At 60.6% G+C, this 18,903-nt stretch overlaps 1 protein-coding gene across 13 annotated transcripts in view; it reads left to right on the top strand.

Annotated features, from left to right (window-relative positions):
- Positions 1-18,903, top strand: part of MACF1 (microtubule actin crosslinking factor 1) — a 149,764-nt gene that overhangs the window by 39,770 nt on the left and 91,091 nt on the right. For all 13 annotated transcript variants that reach the window (XM_072885339.1, XM_072885342.1, XM_072885338.1 and 10 more), the window contains exons 4-20: positions 2,028-2,105; positions 3,900-3,992; positions 10,438-10,604; positions 11,844-11,956; positions 12,049-12,155; positions 12,636-12,755; positions 12,861-12,956; positions 13,211-13,338; positions 13,452-13,545; positions 14,328-14,482; positions 14,621-14,897; positions 15,332-15,460; positions 15,728-15,805; positions 15,937-16,098; positions 16,811-16,915; positions 17,515-17,610; positions 17,980-18,105. In XM_072885339.1, the coding sequence (XP_072741440.1) occupies positions 2,028-2,105; positions 3,900-3,992; positions 10,438-10,604; positions 11,844-11,956; positions 12,049-12,155; positions 12,636-12,755; positions 12,861-12,956; positions 13,211-13,338; positions 13,452-13,545; positions 14,328-14,482; positions 14,621-14,897; positions 15,332-15,460; positions 15,728-15,805; positions 15,937-16,098; positions 16,811-16,915; positions 17,515-17,610; positions 17,980-18,105 (2,124 nt within the window). The remainder of the gene's footprint in view (positions 1-2,027; positions 2,106-3,899; positions 3,993-10,437; positions 10,605-11,843; positions 11,957-12,048; positions 12,156-12,635; positions 12,756-12,860; positions 12,957-13,210; positions 13,339-13,451; positions 13,546-14,327; positions 14,483-14,620; positions 14,898-15,331; positions 15,461-15,727; positions 15,806-15,936; positions 16,099-16,810; positions 16,916-17,514; positions 17,611-17,979; positions 18,106-18,903) is intronic.

Below are 18,903 nucleotides of genomic sequence, written 5' to 3'. Positions count from 1 at the left end.
CCCTAAATAGGATCTGGGCAAAGACCTCCTAACTCCCTCCGTTACCCTCCAGAGATGCCAAATCAGTTTTTGTGGGGGCTGAAAAATTGGATCGAGCTACTTGTGATCCAGACAGCTTCCTTCTCTCTGCTTTGGCTTTCAAAGCCGGGGGGAAATTTCTGTGCTGGAGCCCAGGGTGTGCCGGAGATCCAGCCGCCTTCGTCCCCGCTTTGTTTTTCCTTTTACCTGGGTGTTGCATTTTGGTTTCCATTCTGTCTCCCTGTTGTGTCACCCTCCCATCGCCGCTCTCCCTCCCATCCTCGTTAGCAAATAGAGCCGCCAGCTCAGAGGAGCCTTCGCCTGGTGAGAGCGCCGGCCTGGTGCCGTGCAAGCAGCGAAGAGCGTGAGGAGGAAGATGATGATGATGAAGAAGTAGGTTGAGTCTGCCCCAGCTGCAGCGTATCCCTGGTGGACACTGGAGTGCCGTCAGATAGTCCAGTGCGGCCCAGCGTCGCTGGGGGCTCCGACCTTCCCCTCTTTTCAGTTTTAGCCGGGTTTTTGATAAAACCCACCCGACTCGCCCAGGGTGGTCGCCCCGAGCGAGGCTGTGCGGAGGGGAAGCTGTAAGAGCGGAGAGGCAGCCGATGCCGCGGTCCTCGTTACCGGGCTGTGTTCACGTTAACTGGATTATCTGCGCGTGCATTGCAGTGTCGGCCTGCAGTCAGGGCATGCCACCCACCTGGTGTGACAGCATGTGTCCCCCCGACGGGGCGGGAGGGGACAGGGATGGGTCCTGCACGCTGCTCCTGGCCGGGCCCCCTCGGGGGGCTGCGGTGACGGCTGCGCACCTCGCACTGCATGGATAGGCTCTGGGCACGGGCACCTTCTCGTGGGGCTGGTGCCGCCGTGGGGTCCGGGGCACGACCGGCAACCCCGTGCATGTGAGTGGAGGTGGGAGCGAGCACAGCCCAGCCCCAGCCAAGGGTTATCCTGAAGCGACCAGACCCCAAAACCTTGCTCAGGTGCAAGAGAAGGTGTGTTTTCCAGCCCCCTTGCTCTGGGTGACGATTCCCTTGTGCACAGTGGGAATCCCGGAGCAGCGCAGGAGGAGCTGGGGCTGTAGCAGCTTCCCACCGGGCTCTGGTCCCCTACAGCCCCGGAGATGTTCCCCTTGCAGGGACGGCTCTTCCCCTTCGAGCTGGGGAAGGAAGGTGACTCAGAGGACTTGGGGTGTCCTTGTGGGTCAGAGCATCCTGGTGATGCCTCGTATTGAGGCTGGGATTTGTGTGTCGATCTGTGCGCTGATTCGGAGCAGACCCAGTATCCCGTGCCCTTTCCCAGGCCAGGGCTCAGCCACCGGGTACCTCGGACAATCCCCTGCCTGCTTCAGTGACGGCCCAGGGCATCTCATTTCCAAGTGTTCAGAGACGGTTCTGGAGCAGCAGCCCCTGCCCGGACACGGGAGGAACCCAGCCGGGTCCGCAGGGGCTGATGCTGAGGTCAGGGTTTCTCTGCCGTCAGTGGGGACCCGCAGCCAGTCCCTGCCCGGGTCCTCCCATCCCGCTGCGGAGCAGACCCGGACGGGTCGGACTCTGTACCCGCCGGGGTAGATCTCTGCCGAGCCCTCTTCCCAGCTTGTCTGGCTGACCATGAGATGGGTGAAATCCTGCCCTGGGATCTAGAGGCTGAGCCAATCCTGCCTGCCGCCGGCAGCCGTGCAGTGCCCGGCTCAGAGCCTGGGTGCAGACCCTTGGGGTCTCGTGGCACTCGGAGGAAGTCGAGATCTCGGGGTCTTCCCACCTCTGTGCCCCACCGTGGGCTTTTTGCCCTCTTTCAGCAGGATCGCGCGTAGCAATGACTTTATTTGCCTCCAGAGCAAGAAGATAGAGCAGGGGGTGTGGAGTGCACGGGGGGTCACACCAGCACGCTGAGCGTGGGGGGGCTGCCGCAGGCGGCTCCTGGGGGCATGTGGGGGGCGGCTGTGCATGCGGGGTGCTGCCGGCCCGGCCCTGCGAGCCTGACCTGAAGCTGCCGCCTGTCTCTTGCAGCCGCGTGAGAAGGGGCGGATGCGTTTCCACCGGCTGCAGAACGTGCAGATCGCCCTGGATTTCCTGAAGCAGCGACAGGTAAGGGCTGATTTAGGCTCAGCCAGAAGCAGAGCTGGGTGATTTGCCGTTCTTTCTGTGGGCTGGGGCTTGGGAAGGGTGTCGAGAAGCAGCGCCCGCCTGTGCTGGGGTATGCCCATCCCCGGGGTGCCGGTGCTGGTTGAGGATGGCTGTCAGGGGACTTTCCCCCCGTAGGCATTGTGCACTCTCAGAACCGCCCATGCTGCACAAAAACGAGTATCAAAATGAAGGATCAGACTCCAGTTCTGGGAAGGGGTTTGCAAATATCACAGACAGTCACTTCTGTGCCCCGAAAGCCTCACCCGGGGCTCCCTGGCAGATCCCGGTGGTGGGGACGGGCGGCTGCGGCACGTCCATGCCTTCCCACCAGCTTCAGGGCAGGTGGGGCAGCCGGCTCCTGCTCAGCCCCACGCAGCCGTGGCCTTGGTGCTGGCACAGCCGGGTGCCTCTGTGCGGCATCACCCCTCCGGACGGCAGCACGGACATATAAGTCCTCCTGTGCCGCTCCCAGGCAGCTTTCGGAGGGCAGGCTCCCTCCTCTGGGCTTCTGGGAGGTGCTGGCCCTGCTGCGCCTGTGCAGCTGGCAGGGACCAGGCACCCTCCGCAGCCCGGGGCAGATCCCGCCGGGAGCAGCGGGATGCATCCCGAGACTTGTTGGCTCTGCAGGTGAAACCCCCGCAGCCCTGGGGCCGGGTGTCCTGTTCCGCCTGTTGGGTCAGGTCTCCCTGCCATGATGCTCCTCAGATACGCGGAGACGATGATAAATTGTACCAGTTCATGCTGAAGCAGAGATTTTTCTCTCTCTGCTGGCCTGAGGGCACTGAATAAATTTGAGCACGTGCCCCACTCCAGGGAGGGTGAGCCGCTTCCAGCCCTTCCCCTCCTCCTCCTCAGCCCCTTGATAAGAGACATTTTGCCGGGGGCTCTTGGGAGCTTGTTTCTCTACTTGGATGAAACAGCTTTTTCCTTTGAAGCGTGATGGCCTGGTGACAGCGGCCTTGCTGGGACATCTTACCCCAGATGCTCCTGCTAGAGATTGTGGAGTCTCATGGAGCGCTGGGGAGCAGGGACACCCCCGTGGGGAGCCCGCCGGGGGAGAAGATCCCAAAGCACGCTGCAGCTGCCGGGAAGGCGGCCGCAAGGAGAGCAGGAGCAGCACGGCTCCGGTTTGCATCCGCTGGAAGCGCCGAGGCTGGTTGCTCCCAGCGCTGCTGGCATCTCTGTGGGGTTCAGGGACCGTACGTGCGTTTAAACCACCCCTAGAGCAAAGCAGCCAAGAGGGAGCAGCTCTGGGACCGCGTGGGGCCGGAGTCTGCCAGGACAGGGGCTTTTGGTGGGTGCTGGGGAGGGACCCTCAGCGAGGGCAGTGCTGGTGCTTCTGCCTTTGTTAGGACTGATTGATTAGCAGCTTCGTTTTGAACCTGAGAGGGAGTTAATAAAGCTCGGCCATCCTCTTTTAACCGTGCTCTGTGGTCTGTAGCTATTAAATTATGCACTAGTGCTCAGGGCTTTGGGGACGAGGCACTTCTCCATGTGAGCTGAAATAAAGCCGTTAAGTGCTGGGAAAGCATTTCTAGATAAAGAGTGCTAGAGACGTGAAAAATCCTTCCTTCCCGAGCAGGGGCACGGGGTGGCCTCGCCGCCTCTTCGGGAAGCGCTGGGGTCTTGCGTGTCCACTCCCCGCCAAAGTGCTTGGGGTGGCCCTGGGGACAGCGTGGTCAGGGACACGTCCCCCCCACGCTCTCTGTGGGTGAGGCTGATGGGGAGCTTTGACCCTGTTGCTTCTCTTTTCAGGTGAAACTGGTGAACATTCGCAATGATGACATTACGGACGGCAACCCCAAGCTCACCCTGGGGCTCATATGGACGATCATCCTCCACTTCCAGGTAGGTCCTGAGAGTTTCTTGCTGAAGGACACGGGGTGGATGGCGGGAGCACGTTGTCTCCCCAGGGCTCTGGCATCCGTCTCCGCGTGCGCATGTTCCGTGGCGATGCTGGCTCGCAGATCGGTCCGGAGGATCAACACACATCGCAGTGTCATGGAGACCGGTGTCGGAGAATAGCAACGCCCTTTTCTCATCATTTACATAATGAAATCATTAACGATGGGTTGTGTGCGGTGGCCTCCCGGTTGGCACCAGGGTTGTTGGCGGTAGCTGTTTGCTCAGCTGAGTCTCTGGAGGAGAAGAGCAAATTCAGAGGAGGCCGTGGGGGGGGACAGGCTGAGCTCATGCCCGCGTGGGGCTGTTATCCCGAGGCGCTCCCGGCCCTTTGGGTGGTCGGTGCAGCCACAGGATCTTTTATTGGGATGGAAAACGTCAGCTGCGTGACAGCGGTTCAGGACAGGGATGGGAAAAGCTCTCTGACCCAGCTGGGGTGCTGGGGAACGCGCTTAGGACCGTCTCCAGCAATTGTGTGCTATGGATGCTCTTGCAAAACAGGGTCTCAGGTCTTTCATAGCCTCAAATTATCCCGTTGTAGCTTTGATGCCCTCAGGGGGACGACGCGTGGCCCCTAATGCCACCACTGCGTTGGCACGTGGGGTTTGCTCGGCAGTGCTGCTGCCAGCAGCTTGTTAGCGATGTGGCATTAGCTCTGGGGCCGTCACCGCTGTGGGACCGAGCCCCTGGGAGCGGCTGTGTCCCAGCTCCCTGCCATGTCCCTGCTGGCATCTCTCGGACGAGACTAGCGCTGGCTTTTGAGACCTCGTAAGGAAGCTTTGCATTTTTGGAGGATGAATGGGCAACGCCCTGGGGAGCTGCCGCCTCGCCTGGGCCACGCGTGTGCCCCGTGCCAGCGCAGCCAGGCTGTCCCCTGCGCTGGCGAGCCCCTCCTGACCTGTATTTCTTGGGAAGAGGCTTTTGGGGAGAGCATGGGGATAAATTGGGTGTGAGGCTGCTGACGAGGCGCTCTGCCGGTGTTTGGGCCCTGGGAAGCGGCCGGGGTTGAGCAGGGTCTGGATGCTGATGAGTCACCGTCGTCTCCGGTGGGGCCCTGGCTGGTGGCATCCTGTCCCCGCTGTCCTCGTGGTGGCCCTGCCCTGGTGCGTGCCCTGCTGCGGGGGACCAGAGAGGGGACGGCAGAGCCCAAGTGGGAGCTCCCGGGTCCCCCCCCACACCCAAGTGGGAGAGGACGCTGCCACCCTGCTGTGGGGGACAGGGTGGGTGATGGGGGGTCCCCCAGGGGAGCTGGGCCGGTGCTGGCGAGCCTGCGTGTCCTCTCCCCGCCTGCGCTAATGGGATTTTTTCTGGGGTTGTAGCTCCATTGTGAACCTCTTAATCTCCAGTGTCCCAGTGCTGCTGCCCAGGGGCAGGCGGCTGGGAGAGCCCTGGGGAGGGGTTCGGGGTGGGCCAGTGTCCCCCGCTCCCTGTTTTCTGTCTCGTCCCTGCTTTTGGCATGTGTTACCCTGCTCTGGTCCCTCCGAGCTGGTGAGAGGAGCTGGGATGCTGCATGCTCCTCGAACCCCTGCCCTCGGCAGCATTTGGGGCAGGAGCTGCAGGAGAGAGGCAGGACATGGGGCCGGACTGGGACGGGAGCATCAGTGCTGTTGTAGCCGGTTGGGACCCTGCGACTGCGGCTCCCCGAAGCGATGCCGGCTCCCCAGGGCACCTGGGGCTGCCCCTGCGTGCTCCGAGCCGGGGGAGCCTGGCAGGAGGGTGAGCGTGTGAGCCAGTCTCTTGGGGCTCTCGGCATTAAGGATTAAGAAGCAAACCTCTGGAATTGGAGAGAAACACCCCTGCAGGAGCCGGCACGGCGGCTCCGCGTCCCCGTTGGTGTGCATGGAGAGCTGCTCTGACTCCTCCCTGCTTTTTTTTTCCCTATTTCTCTCCCACCCCTTCCTTTATGCTACCTTTGCCAACCTTCCCCGGGTTTTGTGTTTTTTATCCCCCCCTCCCCAGCCTCTCCCGCTCCCCCTCCCCACTCCGCTGCCTGATTCCTGCTCCCTGTTTGTGTTGGCGAGGGCCGTGCTCCAATTACCTCATATTTGGAGAGAAGGACGCCGCAGCCAATCCCCGCTCCCTCTGCTTTTAGGTCAAGTGATTTCTGAACTGCAGTGAGATGCTTTGAATTTGTCTTCTCGCAGCGCCCAGGCTGTAAGATGGCTGTCTGGAGCGGCGGCGGCGGCAGGGCTGGCGGGAGGGAGCGGCGGCGAGGGGCAGTCCGCGGCACGGTGTACGGCGTGCGTTTGAGCCGATGAAGCCCGGCTCGGGATTTATTCGGGAGCCGGTGACTCGCTTAGCTGCGTTACTGCCGGCACTGAGGAGGAGAAGGAGATGGGGAATTCTCTGGGCTGTGTTAAAGAGCCGAAAGAAAAAGCTGCGGGAAAGGCACCCCTGTCTCCGAAAAAAAGGGTCCACTTTAAACGGAGGCGGAGGGGGAAGAGGAGAGCGATGCTGGAGGCAGCCCCCCAGGAGGAGCCCCCGGCCCTGGAGGTCGCTGAGGATGAGGAGGTGCCGAAGTCGAAGGCAGCCCCCCGGCAGGAGGGAGGAGAGGAACCTGCCGGCAGCCGGCGTCGCGGGGGGGACCCCAACCCGGCGGCCCTGCACCCCGGGCTCATCGTGCAGGTGAAGGAGCGGTTTCAGGGGGAGGTGCAGAAAGCTCGCCTGGTGCTGGAGCCGCGGCGGCTGGGTGCAGTGGGGGCTTCCCCGGAGGAAGGCACCACCGTCATCGTCCGCTTGCTGGAGAACCCAGCTGAGAAGGACTGCGAGAAGGCGGTGAGCCGGCTGGTCGAGCTGCAGAGGAGAGGTGCAGGCAGCTGCCGGGCCGTGCTGCTGCCCTTGCGCGGGGGGACCGATGGCCACGCAGAGGGGCTCCTGTCCCCGGCGAGCGCCGTGTCCGGTGAGGAGCCAGCAAAGAGACGGGAGCCAGGGGCCGGCAGCGCCCCGGATGCCTGGGGGAGAGGAGACAGCAACGATCCCAGCTCCAGTGTGGCATGGACCTGCTCCACAGCAGAGCCGGGCACCGTTTCGGAGCTGTCTACGCCGTCCCCCATGGTGGATCAGCTAGAAAACCCCAGTGTGGGGAGAACCTCAGGGTTGCCATCATCTCGGGCCGGGGAGGGAGATGGGCATGGACTGCCAGCCTCCCGCAGCCCATCCTCCTTCAGTGGGCGCAGCGGTGGCGCAGCCCAGAGCTCCTCGGGGTACGGCAGCGACCCGGCGTGCCGGCCGGCCAAGGGCGCTGGAGCTGGTGGGACCACGGCGTCTCCCTCTGAAGGTGGCCGCAGGCTCGCTGTGGAGGGCCGGGCTCGGAGGGGGAGCTCGGGGACGGCCGGAGGAATGGTCAGTGTCTGTGTGTACCCTCGCCCCCTTTTTGGAGCAGGGTGGGGGGACCTGGTTCAGTGGACCCCAGATCCTGGTGGCCCCTGGGGATGGACATCTCGGTGAGGTGCAACCTCGTGCTGAGCGCGGGCAGGAGGACTCTGGTGCAGAAAGCTCCTGAAGCCTTTCCCCCTACGAGCATCTCTGCTGGGAAAGCATCCCCCGGGGACCGACCCGTCCTGTCCTCCGCTCCTGGCACGGGCGGCCAGAGAGCGGCTCTTGCCGGAGCCGGTGGGTGCGGCCGGCGGTCACATGGGCTCTCGGCGCCGTTTTTTTTGCCGTCTCGGCGCCGTTGCATTTGCCGTCGGCAGTGCGCTTGCTGTTGGTGGTGGCCCACGTGCCCTCGGGGCTGCTGGGTCGGGTGTGAGTTTGGGGTGTCCCCTTCCTGCTGCCCACGCTCAGCTCCCAGGCAGGCGGCAGTGGGTGAACGTGGAGGCTTGGGGGCTCTGCCTGCTCCGAGGGGGTTCCAAGAGGAAGAGGAGGGGACGATGCTGTGTTTTGGAGCCCATTGTTGCTGTTTGGAGGTCACTTTTTGGGGGTGACGGGGTGGGCTGAAGCTGCCCTTGGGTTTGGCCAAGCTCTGCATGCCCCAGGACAAGCGCGTGGTTGGAGGGGCGGGAAAAGGGCTGTGGCCCCCGGTACCTTTGCTGGCTTGGGACCAGTGTCACAGCCGCCATCTGGCCTTCAGTGTCCTGCCACCGGTTGCTTGATGCCCAAGGCTGATGTTGGAAGGGTTTGGAAGGGGCTGGTCCCGGGTCCTGCGAGTTTCCGCTCTTTCTTCTCACCGGTGCCTCCCTAAATCTTTGTCCTGACACAGACATGTGAAGAAAGGAGGGTGGAGCTGGTGCCGCATCCTGCACCTCCGTAGGCGCATCTCTAGGAGGGTCTCCTGCAAGGATGCCCTCGGGGAAAGGCCCATGGGTTGGAGAACCCCAGTGCTGTGTGAATGTTGAAAAATAAAGGATTTATCTGAGCTGGGTGCTGTGAGGAGCTCCCTGATGGGCAGCGGTGCTGGAGAGCCCAGGTGGGGCACAGCCGATGGGTGGGTTCGCAGAAGGTTTCATTCCGCTCTTAATTAAGAGCTGCCGGGTAATCAATAAGGGGGTGCTGGGCAGGCGGAGGTTTGTGGGTCCCTCCCTGCAGGTGCGGAGGGTCCCATCCTGCTGCTCGCCCACTGCATCGCCCTATCCATCCTGGCTCTGCTGCCGGGTCCCGGCATCCCTAAGGAAACCAGACCCCGGGGCTGGAGGAGTTAAAGGCAGTGCCGGCGGTGTGGCAGCGGCTGACAAAGAGCAGTTTTGTGTGTGATGAGAGTATCAGGCTCGGGAGAGGGAGGTGAGCTGCAGCATACCAATTACACCGCCGCTCGCTCGCCGTGCGGTGCCGTGCCGTGCCTCGGCAGCATCCTCCCCGCTGGCGGGAGAGGCGGTTAATCCTGCAGGTCTCTGCCTCCTGCCCGCAAAGGGATCTCTGGCAGCTGGGACCCGTGCAGTGCCAGCACCCAACCGGCTGTGTTTTTGGGGGGAATACAGCAACTGGGCGCTTTCAGGGCAGAGGGGGCTCGGAGGGGCGGCGGGTGGGGCTGGGTCCTGGCACACCTTCTCCTGCAGTGCTGGGAGGAGGAACGCAGCGAGCAAACGGCCCGCGTTGCCTTTCCGCAGGCGCCCCAGAAGATGCGCGAGGCTCACATCCTCCCTTTTGTCTGCCCCTTAATTAAGGGGAGGTAATTGTACTAATTGGGGAGCTGGCAGGGGGATGGGCGAGGAAGAAGCCGTGCCAATCAGAAATATGCTGGCATGCGGAGACACGTGCGTTTTGTCACGTGCGAGTCTGGGATTCGCAGCCAGTCCTGTGCGTCTGTCTGAGAGGGGTCTGTGACTGGAGGTCTCTTTTGTTGGGGAAGTGGGTCACGGCACCCCTGCCACCAGCAGCCCCTGCGCCTGCCTCGCCAGGCACGGCAAGGCAGAGGGGGGACACGCAGCCTTCTCCCCATCCTTGCCTTTTCCCCCCAGGATGGAGCCGGTGGCCCCGCTCCAAGCGGCTTTGCTGGCTGGAGGTGGAGGAGAGACCTCTGCCCCGCACGTCTTCTCAAACAGCACCTCCGCGCGCTGTTTCCCACTCCTTAAGCTGGTTTGGGTTTTGGTTTTTTGGTTGTTTGTTTTTTTTTTTTTACAACACGATGCTCCAGGTGGAGCGTCCCCTGCTACGCCAGCAGCCCCGGCAAGGGATGGCATCAGCGGTCCCCTCTTGGCCGCTTCCTTGCTGCCCGGCCACAGGTGCTGCTGGATGGGGCCGACCGTTCCTGCGCGAGCCCCGGGTGTCTGAGGGTGCTGGGGCTCCTCGCGGTGGGCGCTGGGCAGGAGCGGGTTTGCGCAGGAGGGTGCACAAGCATTGCCCTTGGCACGGTGTGTTTGGGAGGGGAAGAGACCCGCCTGGGCTCCCGTCTCGCCAGGGCGTTGCGTTCTCGGTGAGCTGCGCCCCGAGCCCTGGCTGAGGAGGGGACGGTGCCGGTGTAACGCGCCGGGGCGTGCCGTGGGCCGCCGGCTGCGCAGCGCTGCTCTCCGGCGTGCTCGGAGCACGTGTGGCAGCAGCCGCTCCCGAGAGCGGAGCCTGGGCGGAGGAGCGGCTGCAGTGAGCTCAGTGGTGGTGGTGGGAAGCTGGGGTCCGGCGGTGGTGGCTCCTGCGCTGGCTGGGCTGGGCTGCGCGCGTGGCCGAGCAACACCTCGTGCCCCTGTAAAACGGGGTGGGCAAATGGCTGTGCCTCCCTCGCCCGCCTGGATCTCCAGTCTGCCCAAACCGTGCCGCACCTTGGCACCCCGCTGCTCTCCTGCAGGTCCAGTGGTCCATTCCCGTGTCTGCTGGCTGTGGGATCCCCTCTCCCCCACGGTGACCAGTTTTCTCCTGCCCTTCCTGGCAGCTGCCAGGTCTCGGGCAAGTTCATAGAAACTGGACGTGCCTGGTGGTCATTTCTCCTTCCGCATCACCCCACGGCTGTGCCGCTTCCTTGCAGATCTCCGACATCTACATCAGCGGGGAGTCGGGGGATATGTCGGCCAAGGAGAAGCTGCTTCTGTGGACGCAGAAGGTGACGGCAGGTTACATCGGGGTGAAGTGCACCAACTTCTCATCGTGCTGGAGCGATGGGAAGATGTTCAACGCGCTCATCCACAGATACAGGTAGGCAGGAAGGAGCAGCGGAGAGCATCGTCTGGGTGGGAGGAAGGGCTGGGGACCTCCCGGGGGTCCCTGCGCACTGCTGCGGTTGGTGACGGTCTGGAGTGCTTGGAGATGTAGCTGAGGCTTGCAGGGAGCAATGTCTTTTTTACCTGGAAATCATCTCTTCTGCCAGGTAGCTGGGGGGTGGATGCTTGGAATGAGCAGCAAATACATCAGGTTGCAAGAAAAAAACATCTTGAATGAGGCTGGGGAGAGAGGGAAGAAAGCAAAGCTTTTAAACTCTAGAGTATGGGAGCGCTGCGGTGTTTTACACGTTACTACTGCCCATTCTGCTCTCCATGAGTAGCAGCACTTCCATCCACACTTTCATCCAAGGGCCTCAGAGCTCTCCTGAGCAGCAGTTAAACCTCTTGCAGTTCCTTGAGAGACAGCACAGCCCTGCACACCTCCCGTTTGCTCAGCGTAGGCAGCGAGGTAGAGCTGGGGCCGGCTTCTGCCCCGGCTGCTTGGTCAAGGGGACTTGGCATGGCTCCGAGTGCCTGAAGGAGAATAGCAAAGGCCTCGTGAGAAAGCATCTCCTGGTAGCTGGAAATAGCATTGCCTTCCCGCGCCGCTCTGCTCGCTCACGGCCTGGAGGAGCGGGCAGGGTTTAGCAGTGAAGGACACGCAAAACTCCCGCGGGCAGGGGATGGGGCGCGTGGTGGGGAGCAGACCTCACCGGCACGGCGTGGTGCTCAGGCTGGGATTTTCCTGGCTCCGCTGTGCTCGTTTGCTCTTCGTTTCCGCCGCGGCTTGCTGGCGTTGCTCTCTTGCCGGTGTTTTCTCTCGGCGCAGGGCTGGCAGCGCCTGTGCCTGCTGTCTCCCCTCCGCTCTGCTGTGGGCAAAGGGCTCTGCCCACGTCCTCCGGAGAGGTGTAACCACCCCGCTTTGGGGCTGTTTCGTGCGTCTCCTTCCAGGGAGGGCTCGCAGTCCCAGCCCGGCACGCTGGGTACAGAGCGGGTGGGTCCCAGAGGAGCACAAGAGGTTTTTCTTCACAGGCTGGACGTCCCCTTCCCAAAGGGGATGAGCTGGGGAGGTGCTGCAGGCCAGGTCCCCTCGGAGAGCCACCAGCCTGGGACAGGACAGGAGCTCGGACGAGCCCTCGGGAGCCACCCGGGGCAGCGGTGCCCGTCTGGGATGCTCTGCCCTGGGCACCTTGTGCTGTTTGCCATCGTCGTGACTCCGGCGCGTGTCTTGCAGGCCAGATCTGGTGGACATGGAGAGGGTGCAGATCCAGAGTAACCGGGAGAACCTGGAGCAGGCCTTTGAGATCGCCGAGCGGCTGGGGGTCACGCGGCTGCTGGATGCCGAAGGTGGGTGGCTGGGGGAAGCGGCTGGTACGGGGAGATGCCGACCTCTCCGCCTGCTCCCGTTTCTCACTGCCTTTCTGCTTCCCCCTTGTCAGACGTGGACGTCCCCTCTCCAGACGAGAAATCCGTGATAACTTACGTGTCTTCAATCTACGATGCCTTTCCCAAAGTCCCTGAGGGAGGAGAAGGGATCAGCGCTATCGTAAGCGTCGCTGCGGGTTGGGAGGCTGGGACAGCGATTTGGGAGGCAGCTGGTTGTTGCGGGAAGGGTTTGGAGGTTCCCCGTCCGCCGTAGCAGATAGCCGACGGGTGGAAGAGGCTCGGGGGGAGGAAGGAGCTTCCCCATTAGCGTGTCTGCCCTGTGAACTGCCGGTGTGCCTGTAGGGCTGCGGCGTTCTCCAGGCTCTGCAGCTTCTGCCACGGGTTTTAAGCTCATGGGAAAGCCGAGCTGGCTTCCAGGGAGCAGCTTGCAAGGAGGATCCTCCTCCTCTTCCTCCTCCTCCTCCTTCCTGTACCTGGGATGGCATCACAGCAGGGAGGCACAGGCGGATGATCCGCCCTGTAGCTGCGACTGTGGCACCTCGGTTCCCTCCGTGCTCTGCTCGGCTGGGCCGGGCTCTGCCTCTCCCCTGCGGAGACCTGCCCGCCGGCAGTGCTCTGCAAGGGCCCTCTCGCCTCGCAGGAGGTGGATTCGAGGTGGCTGGAGTACCAGAGCCGCGTGGAGTCCCTCATCTCGTGGATCAAGCAGCACACGATACTCATGTCAGATAAATCCTTCCCCCAGAACCCTGTAGAGCTAAAGGTAGGTCCTGGACAAGGTCCATCCGCAGTGTCGCGTGTGCTCGGTGCTGAGAGCTGGGTGGTGGCATTCCCTGGGGTGGTTTCTGATGAGCCTTTCTCATCCCAGGCACTTTATAACCAGTACATACACTTCAAAGAAACTGAAATCCCAGCGAAAGAGCAGGAAAAAGGAAGGATAGAGGAGCTTTACAAACTGTTAGAGGTAGGTATCATCACGGCTACCCGGAGGCTTGTAGGTGGGAGTGTTGTGCTTTTAGCAAGACTAAAGTGTGCTCGGTTCAGGTTTATTTTGGATGGAGAAGTGGAAATAACCCTCAGGGTAAATGATGTAGCAAGCAACACGCCGCAGGAGCGGAGGCAGAGCTGTTGCCTTATGGCCCCGCTTTCCTTGCTGTAATCTCTCTCTAGCCAGCTCGAGGAGGTAGGAAATGCCATTCTGTTGATGTTTTTCCCCAGGTATGGATTGAATTTGGACGCATCAAGTTACCCCAGGGGTACCACCCCAACGACGTGGAGGAGGAGTGGGGCAAGCTCATCATAGAGATGCTGGAGCGCGAGAAGCTCCTGCGGCCGGCGGTGGAGAGGTCGGTGCTCTGCCCACGGCAGGCAGAGTCCCCTGCAGGGACGTCCCCTGCTCCCCTGGCTGGAGGGACGTCCCAAAGCCCCCCTCTCATTCTCTTTCCCTCTGTCATCGCAGGCTGGAATTGCTGCTACAAATCGCTAACAAAATCCAGAATGGTGCTCTGAGCTGTGAAGAAAAACTCACTCTTGCGAAGAACACGCTGCAAGCTGTGAGTGGGGGGTGTTATTTTCCCTCCCCTACTTTTTTTTATTTATTTTATTTTGTTTTCCTGCCTCTTCTTTTATGCCCATCTCTTCCCTTCTTTTCCGTGTGGGCTGCTGGGTTCCCATGGACAGCTTTCCTTTCTCTTCTGACATTGAGCCTATCCCAGAGGGGCTGTAGGGGCGGTGGGGGATACCTGGTGATCGGTGGCACGAGGACCTTGGGGACAGGGGGCAGGGGAACGGCCTTGCCGTGCAGCAGGCTGCTTCTGGGGATGCAGCTAGCGAGGCTGGATGTCTGCAGAAGTGCTGGCTTGGAGGAGGACTGCACTTCTGGGAAAGCTTGTTGTATAATGTGGCTTTAAAACCCCAAAATCTGTTTTATTTGTCTAAAAGACTGGTAGAAAGGACTCAGTTGCAGACTGTAGCTGCCTGGGTAGGGAGGAGATTTCTGAAGAGGGGTGTTTTGTTCTGGGAGAAAGAGATGTAAAGGTTGGGAGCTAAAAATGGTCAAACCCAAGCAAGAAATGAAATGCACGTTAAGTGACCGTCCATGGGACTAACCATGGGAGCCCATCTATCACTAGAAGCTTTCAGTTCGTCTGCAGGAGCTTTCCTAAAGGGGATGTCCTGGGTGTGGTGTGAGCGATGAACTCGTGTTCTTCTGCTCAAGTCCAGCTTGTGGATCCAAAAGGTCTTTTCGATCTCGATACTGGGTTGCTATCGTGTTCTCTCTGCCCGCGTGCCTGGGCTGAGGAGACCCAGCCCTCAGTCTCCTCTCTCGGTGCAGGACGCTGCTCATCTGGAGTCGGGCCAGCCGGTGCAGTACGAATCCGACGTGGTCGTGTATCTGCAGGAGTGTGAGGGGCTCATCCGCCAGCTACAGGTGGATGTGCAGATCCTTCGGGATGAGAATTACTACCAGCTGGAGGAGCTGGTGTTCAGGTGAGAGCGGCCGTGTCCGAGATGGGCTGTGGATGGAGAAACATGGTCAGGGGCTGATGCACGGGGTCCTCTGCTGTGTTGTGGGGAAGGAGGGAGTGTGCGTGCATCTTCTTACCCGTGCCTCGCTTGCTCCTCCAGGATCATGCGGCTGCAGGACGAGCTGGTGACGCTGAGGCTGGAATGCACCAACCTGTACAGGAAAGGCCACTTCTCCACCCTGGAGCTGGCACCCGCTTCCATGCTGAGCACGACGCACTTGAAGGGCGAGTCCTTGACGAAAGGGCTGCACACCTCCTCTGCCTCCTGGTTCCGGAAGCCCATGACCAGGACAGAATTGGTGGCCATCTCCTCTTCCGAAGACGAAGGCAGCCTCCGGTTCGTGTACGAGCTGCTGGCGTGGGTGGAGGAGATGCAGGTGAGTGCTAGCTCTCTGGGCCAAATTACCTGCCGCCGCTCACGCTGATGCGGGAAGGTAGGGAGTTGGTCTGGGCTTTTTCCTGCCTTTTTCCGTGAATAATTGCTTTGATGGTTCAAAGCTCCTGGAGAGCACTGACGCTTTTGTCTTGAGTTGGATTTTCTCTCTTGTGATCCTGCTGATCAGTGGGTGTCAGTGGGGAAGCAAATCTGTACTGATGCAGTCAGTCCTTTGGTCTTACGTGGGCGCGAAGCTTGTGTAGGCTGTCCCAGAAACCCTTCAGTGTTGGAGCACTGGCTTAGGACCTTCTACGAGGACTGGCATGGTGTTTGTTCCGTCTTGAGTGACCCAGGAGGTTTCCTTGCCCTCGTGTCCTTTTGAGATATGCTCTTGCAAATGAGGAGTGCTGACTTGGGCCTCTTGGCCTGTTTCAGATGAGGCTGGAGCGGGCAGAATGGGGGAGCGACCTGCCGAGCGTGGAAACTCAGCTGGAGACCCAGCGGCATGTCCACACCAGCGTGGAGGACCTGGGCTCCAGCGTAAAGGAGGCCCGGGTGTACGAGGTATGGTGGCACGGGCTGGGGGACACAGCGTGTGCGGGAAGGTGAGGGCATCCGGATCGGCTCTTGTGGGTAAAGGTGCCCGGGGCAGAGGTATCTTTTTAAGGACGGAGCTTCTGAACTGACGCTGGGCTGGTGCAAGAGGCTGCTGCCCCGAGCCTTCCTTTGCACCTCCTTTTGCTCCTGCAAAGCTGGGGGGAAAGATTCGGAGTTGGGGTTTCAGGTGATGCCGTCCTGTGTCGGGTAACAGGAGCACTTTTCATCCTTCAGGGTAAAATGTCTCAGAATTTCCGTGCCAGCTACTCGGAGACGCTTGGCAAGCTGGAGACGCAGTACTGCAAGCTGATGGTGAGTGGGCTCATAGCACTGCCCGGGGAGCGCGGGGTCCGTCCCTGCCGCCCTGCTCCAACGCTGGGGAGGGGGGAAGAAACCGGTTGCCTTCAGAGCAGGGAAGAGGAATCACATTTCTTTATGTTCAGGAAACCTCGAGCTTCCGGCTGAGGCACCTCCAGAGCTTGCACGGGTTTGTGTCTCGGGCCACTGCTGAGCTGATCTGGCTGAATGAGAAGGAGGAGGAGGAACTGGCCTACGACTGGAGCGACAACAACCCGAACATTGCAGCCAAGAAAAACTACTTCTCGGTGAGCGATCCCGGGCCAGGGCTGGTGGGATGGGTGCTCTCTTGGTTGCGCTGCTGCTTCTTTTGATCCCCTGTGGGACCTTCAGCTACCAACAGACCTGAAGTCCCCAGAGGTTGGATGCTCCCTCCCGAGACGCTGAGCTTGTAGCTCATGAGCGCAGCTGATGAAAGAGCTCTCCCTAGAGCAGAAAGCGCAAAAAAGCGTTTGTTCAATTGAGTTTCGATCAAAGAGGCATCAAAAGATGTCTTTTTAGCACTATTTGGAACTAAAGGCATCTTTAACTAGTGGCGGGGGGGGGGAAAGTCTGAGCTAAAGAGGAAAATTGATTCCTCTTTAAAGCAGTATAAATAAATTGCCGTCTTTCCACAATTGCACTGTCTGGAGCTGAAGGGGTCCCCAGGCAGGTTTCCAGTATCTGTGTTACATCTGCCCCGTGTGTTTGGTGCACAGGAGGCACCCTGATGGGAATCGGATGGATTCCAACCTGGCAACCTGATGGGAATTACGGTTGGACTCGATGATCTTAAAGGTCTTTTCCAACCGATACGATTCTGTGATTCTGTGAATCGGCTGTGGTGCTCCCATAAGCCGTGCTGGTTTCCCGGAGATCCGCTGGTATTTACTGCAGTGCTTCCATGCTGCATGTTGTGTTAGTGGCACCCATGGTCTGAGTGAGGCTGAGATTTGGACTTTGCTTGTGTCCTTCACGCAGGAGCTGACGACGGAGCTGGAAGAGAAGCAGGACATCTTCCGCTCCCTCCAAGACACAGCCGAGCTGCTGTCCCTGGAGAACCACCCAGCCAAGCAGACCGTAGAGGTGAGCGGGCACGTGGAGGAGCTGGGAGGAGCCCCGAGAATCGGCTGGCAGCAAATCTTGTCACCCGGGACTGGGAAACTTGCTGTCCCACGCCAGGGTGCCCTTATGGGCAGTCAGGGCTGATAAAGTGGTTTATGGTGGTAGAAGAACATCAGTGCAGTGATAGAGCTGTTTTATTGTGGGGAGTGCAATGAGAAGCTCAAGGCTGTTCCCAAATAATCCTCACCTCAAATTAAGGCACAGAGACGCTCGTACGGAGCGTGAGCCTTTCCTGCAGCGAGGCGATGCAGGGAATGGCCTCAGCTCCCTTGGAGTTATCCAGGCTTCCAGGAAAACGGTGGTGGTGAAGCAAAGGGCTGCGGGGACATGATTCTCCCTGGTGTTTCTCTCTGGGGTGGGAGAAAGCAAACCTGTGCCTGCCGCAGCCCCCGGCATCGCCGGTCTAGGGTCTGCTGTCTCCTACTCTTCGTGCCTGTGAACAAACCCTCCTGATTGTGGCCAGGTCTTGCATCCCGCCGGCTGTAGCCGTGTCCTTCCTGCGACCTTCCTGGCTGGTAAATGCTCGCTATTCATCGCCGTTTGGTGTGTGTGTTTCTCAGGCCTACAGTGCTGCCGTGCAGACTCAGTGGCAGTGGATTAAGCAGCTCTGCCTGTGCGTGGAACAGCACGTGAAGGAGAACGCTGCCTATTTCCAGGTATTTGGGAGGGACAGCCCAAATTTCCTTGGTCACCGTCGGCTGCGTGAGCTTCATAAGCTGCTGCTCCCTTCAGGGGAGAGGGAAGGAGGGATTTGTGTCCTCATGAGGGCTGAATCATCCTGAATTTCTCCTGAATCATCTCTTTCTCCTTAGCTGCTCTCTGGGGATGTCTCAGTTGGGCCAGAGGGATCAGTTTCCACGTAGTTCTGGCCACCCATGTGGGATGCTCCCTGCCCTTGCAGCCCTAAGGCCAGAATAGCGTCGGGAGCTGCTGGTTGAGATTTTGGGCTGCTCCCTTGCCTGCAGTGTGCTGCTGACTGCTCGGTGGGCTTGTGCAGGTTTCCGTGACCCTCTTTGCCTTTGCAGTTCTTCAGCGACGCCCGGGAGTCAGAGACCTACCTGCGCAACCTGCAGGACTCCATCAAAAGGAAGTATTCTTGCGACCATAACACGAGCCTGACGCGGCTGGAGGACCTGCTGCAGGACTCCATGGTGGGTTCTCCAACATCCCTGCCACCCTGGGTGGGCGATGGGTGGCCTTCTTGCTCCGGTCCAGCAGCATTGCTTGGGGCACCTCTTGCTTCCCAGGGAAAACTGGGCTCATTTTATTCCCGCAGCGACGCAGTTTCCCGTAACGTGGTTTGTTTTCCCCATCTCGGTCAATGTTCTCCTTTTTGTTGGAGCTGCTGCATGCGTTTGTACGTGGCCGTGGGGTGCAGGCTGCGCGCGAGCCCAGCTGCACCGCTGCGTGGATGTAACGCTGCCGATGGTAGCCGGATCTCGGCCGTTACGACAGCCGATGGGTCGCTTGTGTTTAGAGGCACCGTCCAGCGTCTGTCTGTATCCTCGGGGTGAAGAGCAGGCGCTGTGTGCTGTCTGTGCAAACTCATAGCTTGACGTGTGAGCTGGTTCTTCCCTATCGGTGCCCATCGTGCCATCCTGGTCTGCACGGAGCCGGTCGTGTTCTGCTGACGGAGGCGTCGCGCAGAGCCCGTGGGATGCTCCTGTTCCTGCTTTTGAGCTGGGGCTTGCTAGGAGCGTGGTGGGATGCGGAGAAACGCGTGCTCTTTATCCGGACCAAATCCCATGTTAATCCATCACGCCGTGTCGGTGGGGGAAGAGCCAGGGCAGCCTGGCTGGGGCTGGGGCTGGGGGCTTCGGGGCTCGGCAGCGCTGATCTCCGAACACACGGCCTGGCTTAGCTGCGGCGTCGCAGAGAGCAGATGATGGGCAATCGCGCTGTGATCTTCTTGTCCGAATTGGCCTGAAAAAACCAACCTAAAAACAAAA

The sequence above is a fragment of the Ciconia boyciana genome, chromosome 21, assembly GCF_034638445.1.
Source record: "Ciconia boyciana chromosome 21, ASM3463844v1, whole genome shotgun sequence".
Classification (NCBI taxonomy): Eukaryota; Metazoa; Chordata; class Aves; order Ciconiiformes; family Ciconiidae; genus Ciconia; species Ciconia boyciana.
The sequence above is the reverse complement of the archived record's forward strand: the minus strand, read 5'-3'. Positions and strand labels throughout refer to the sequence as shown.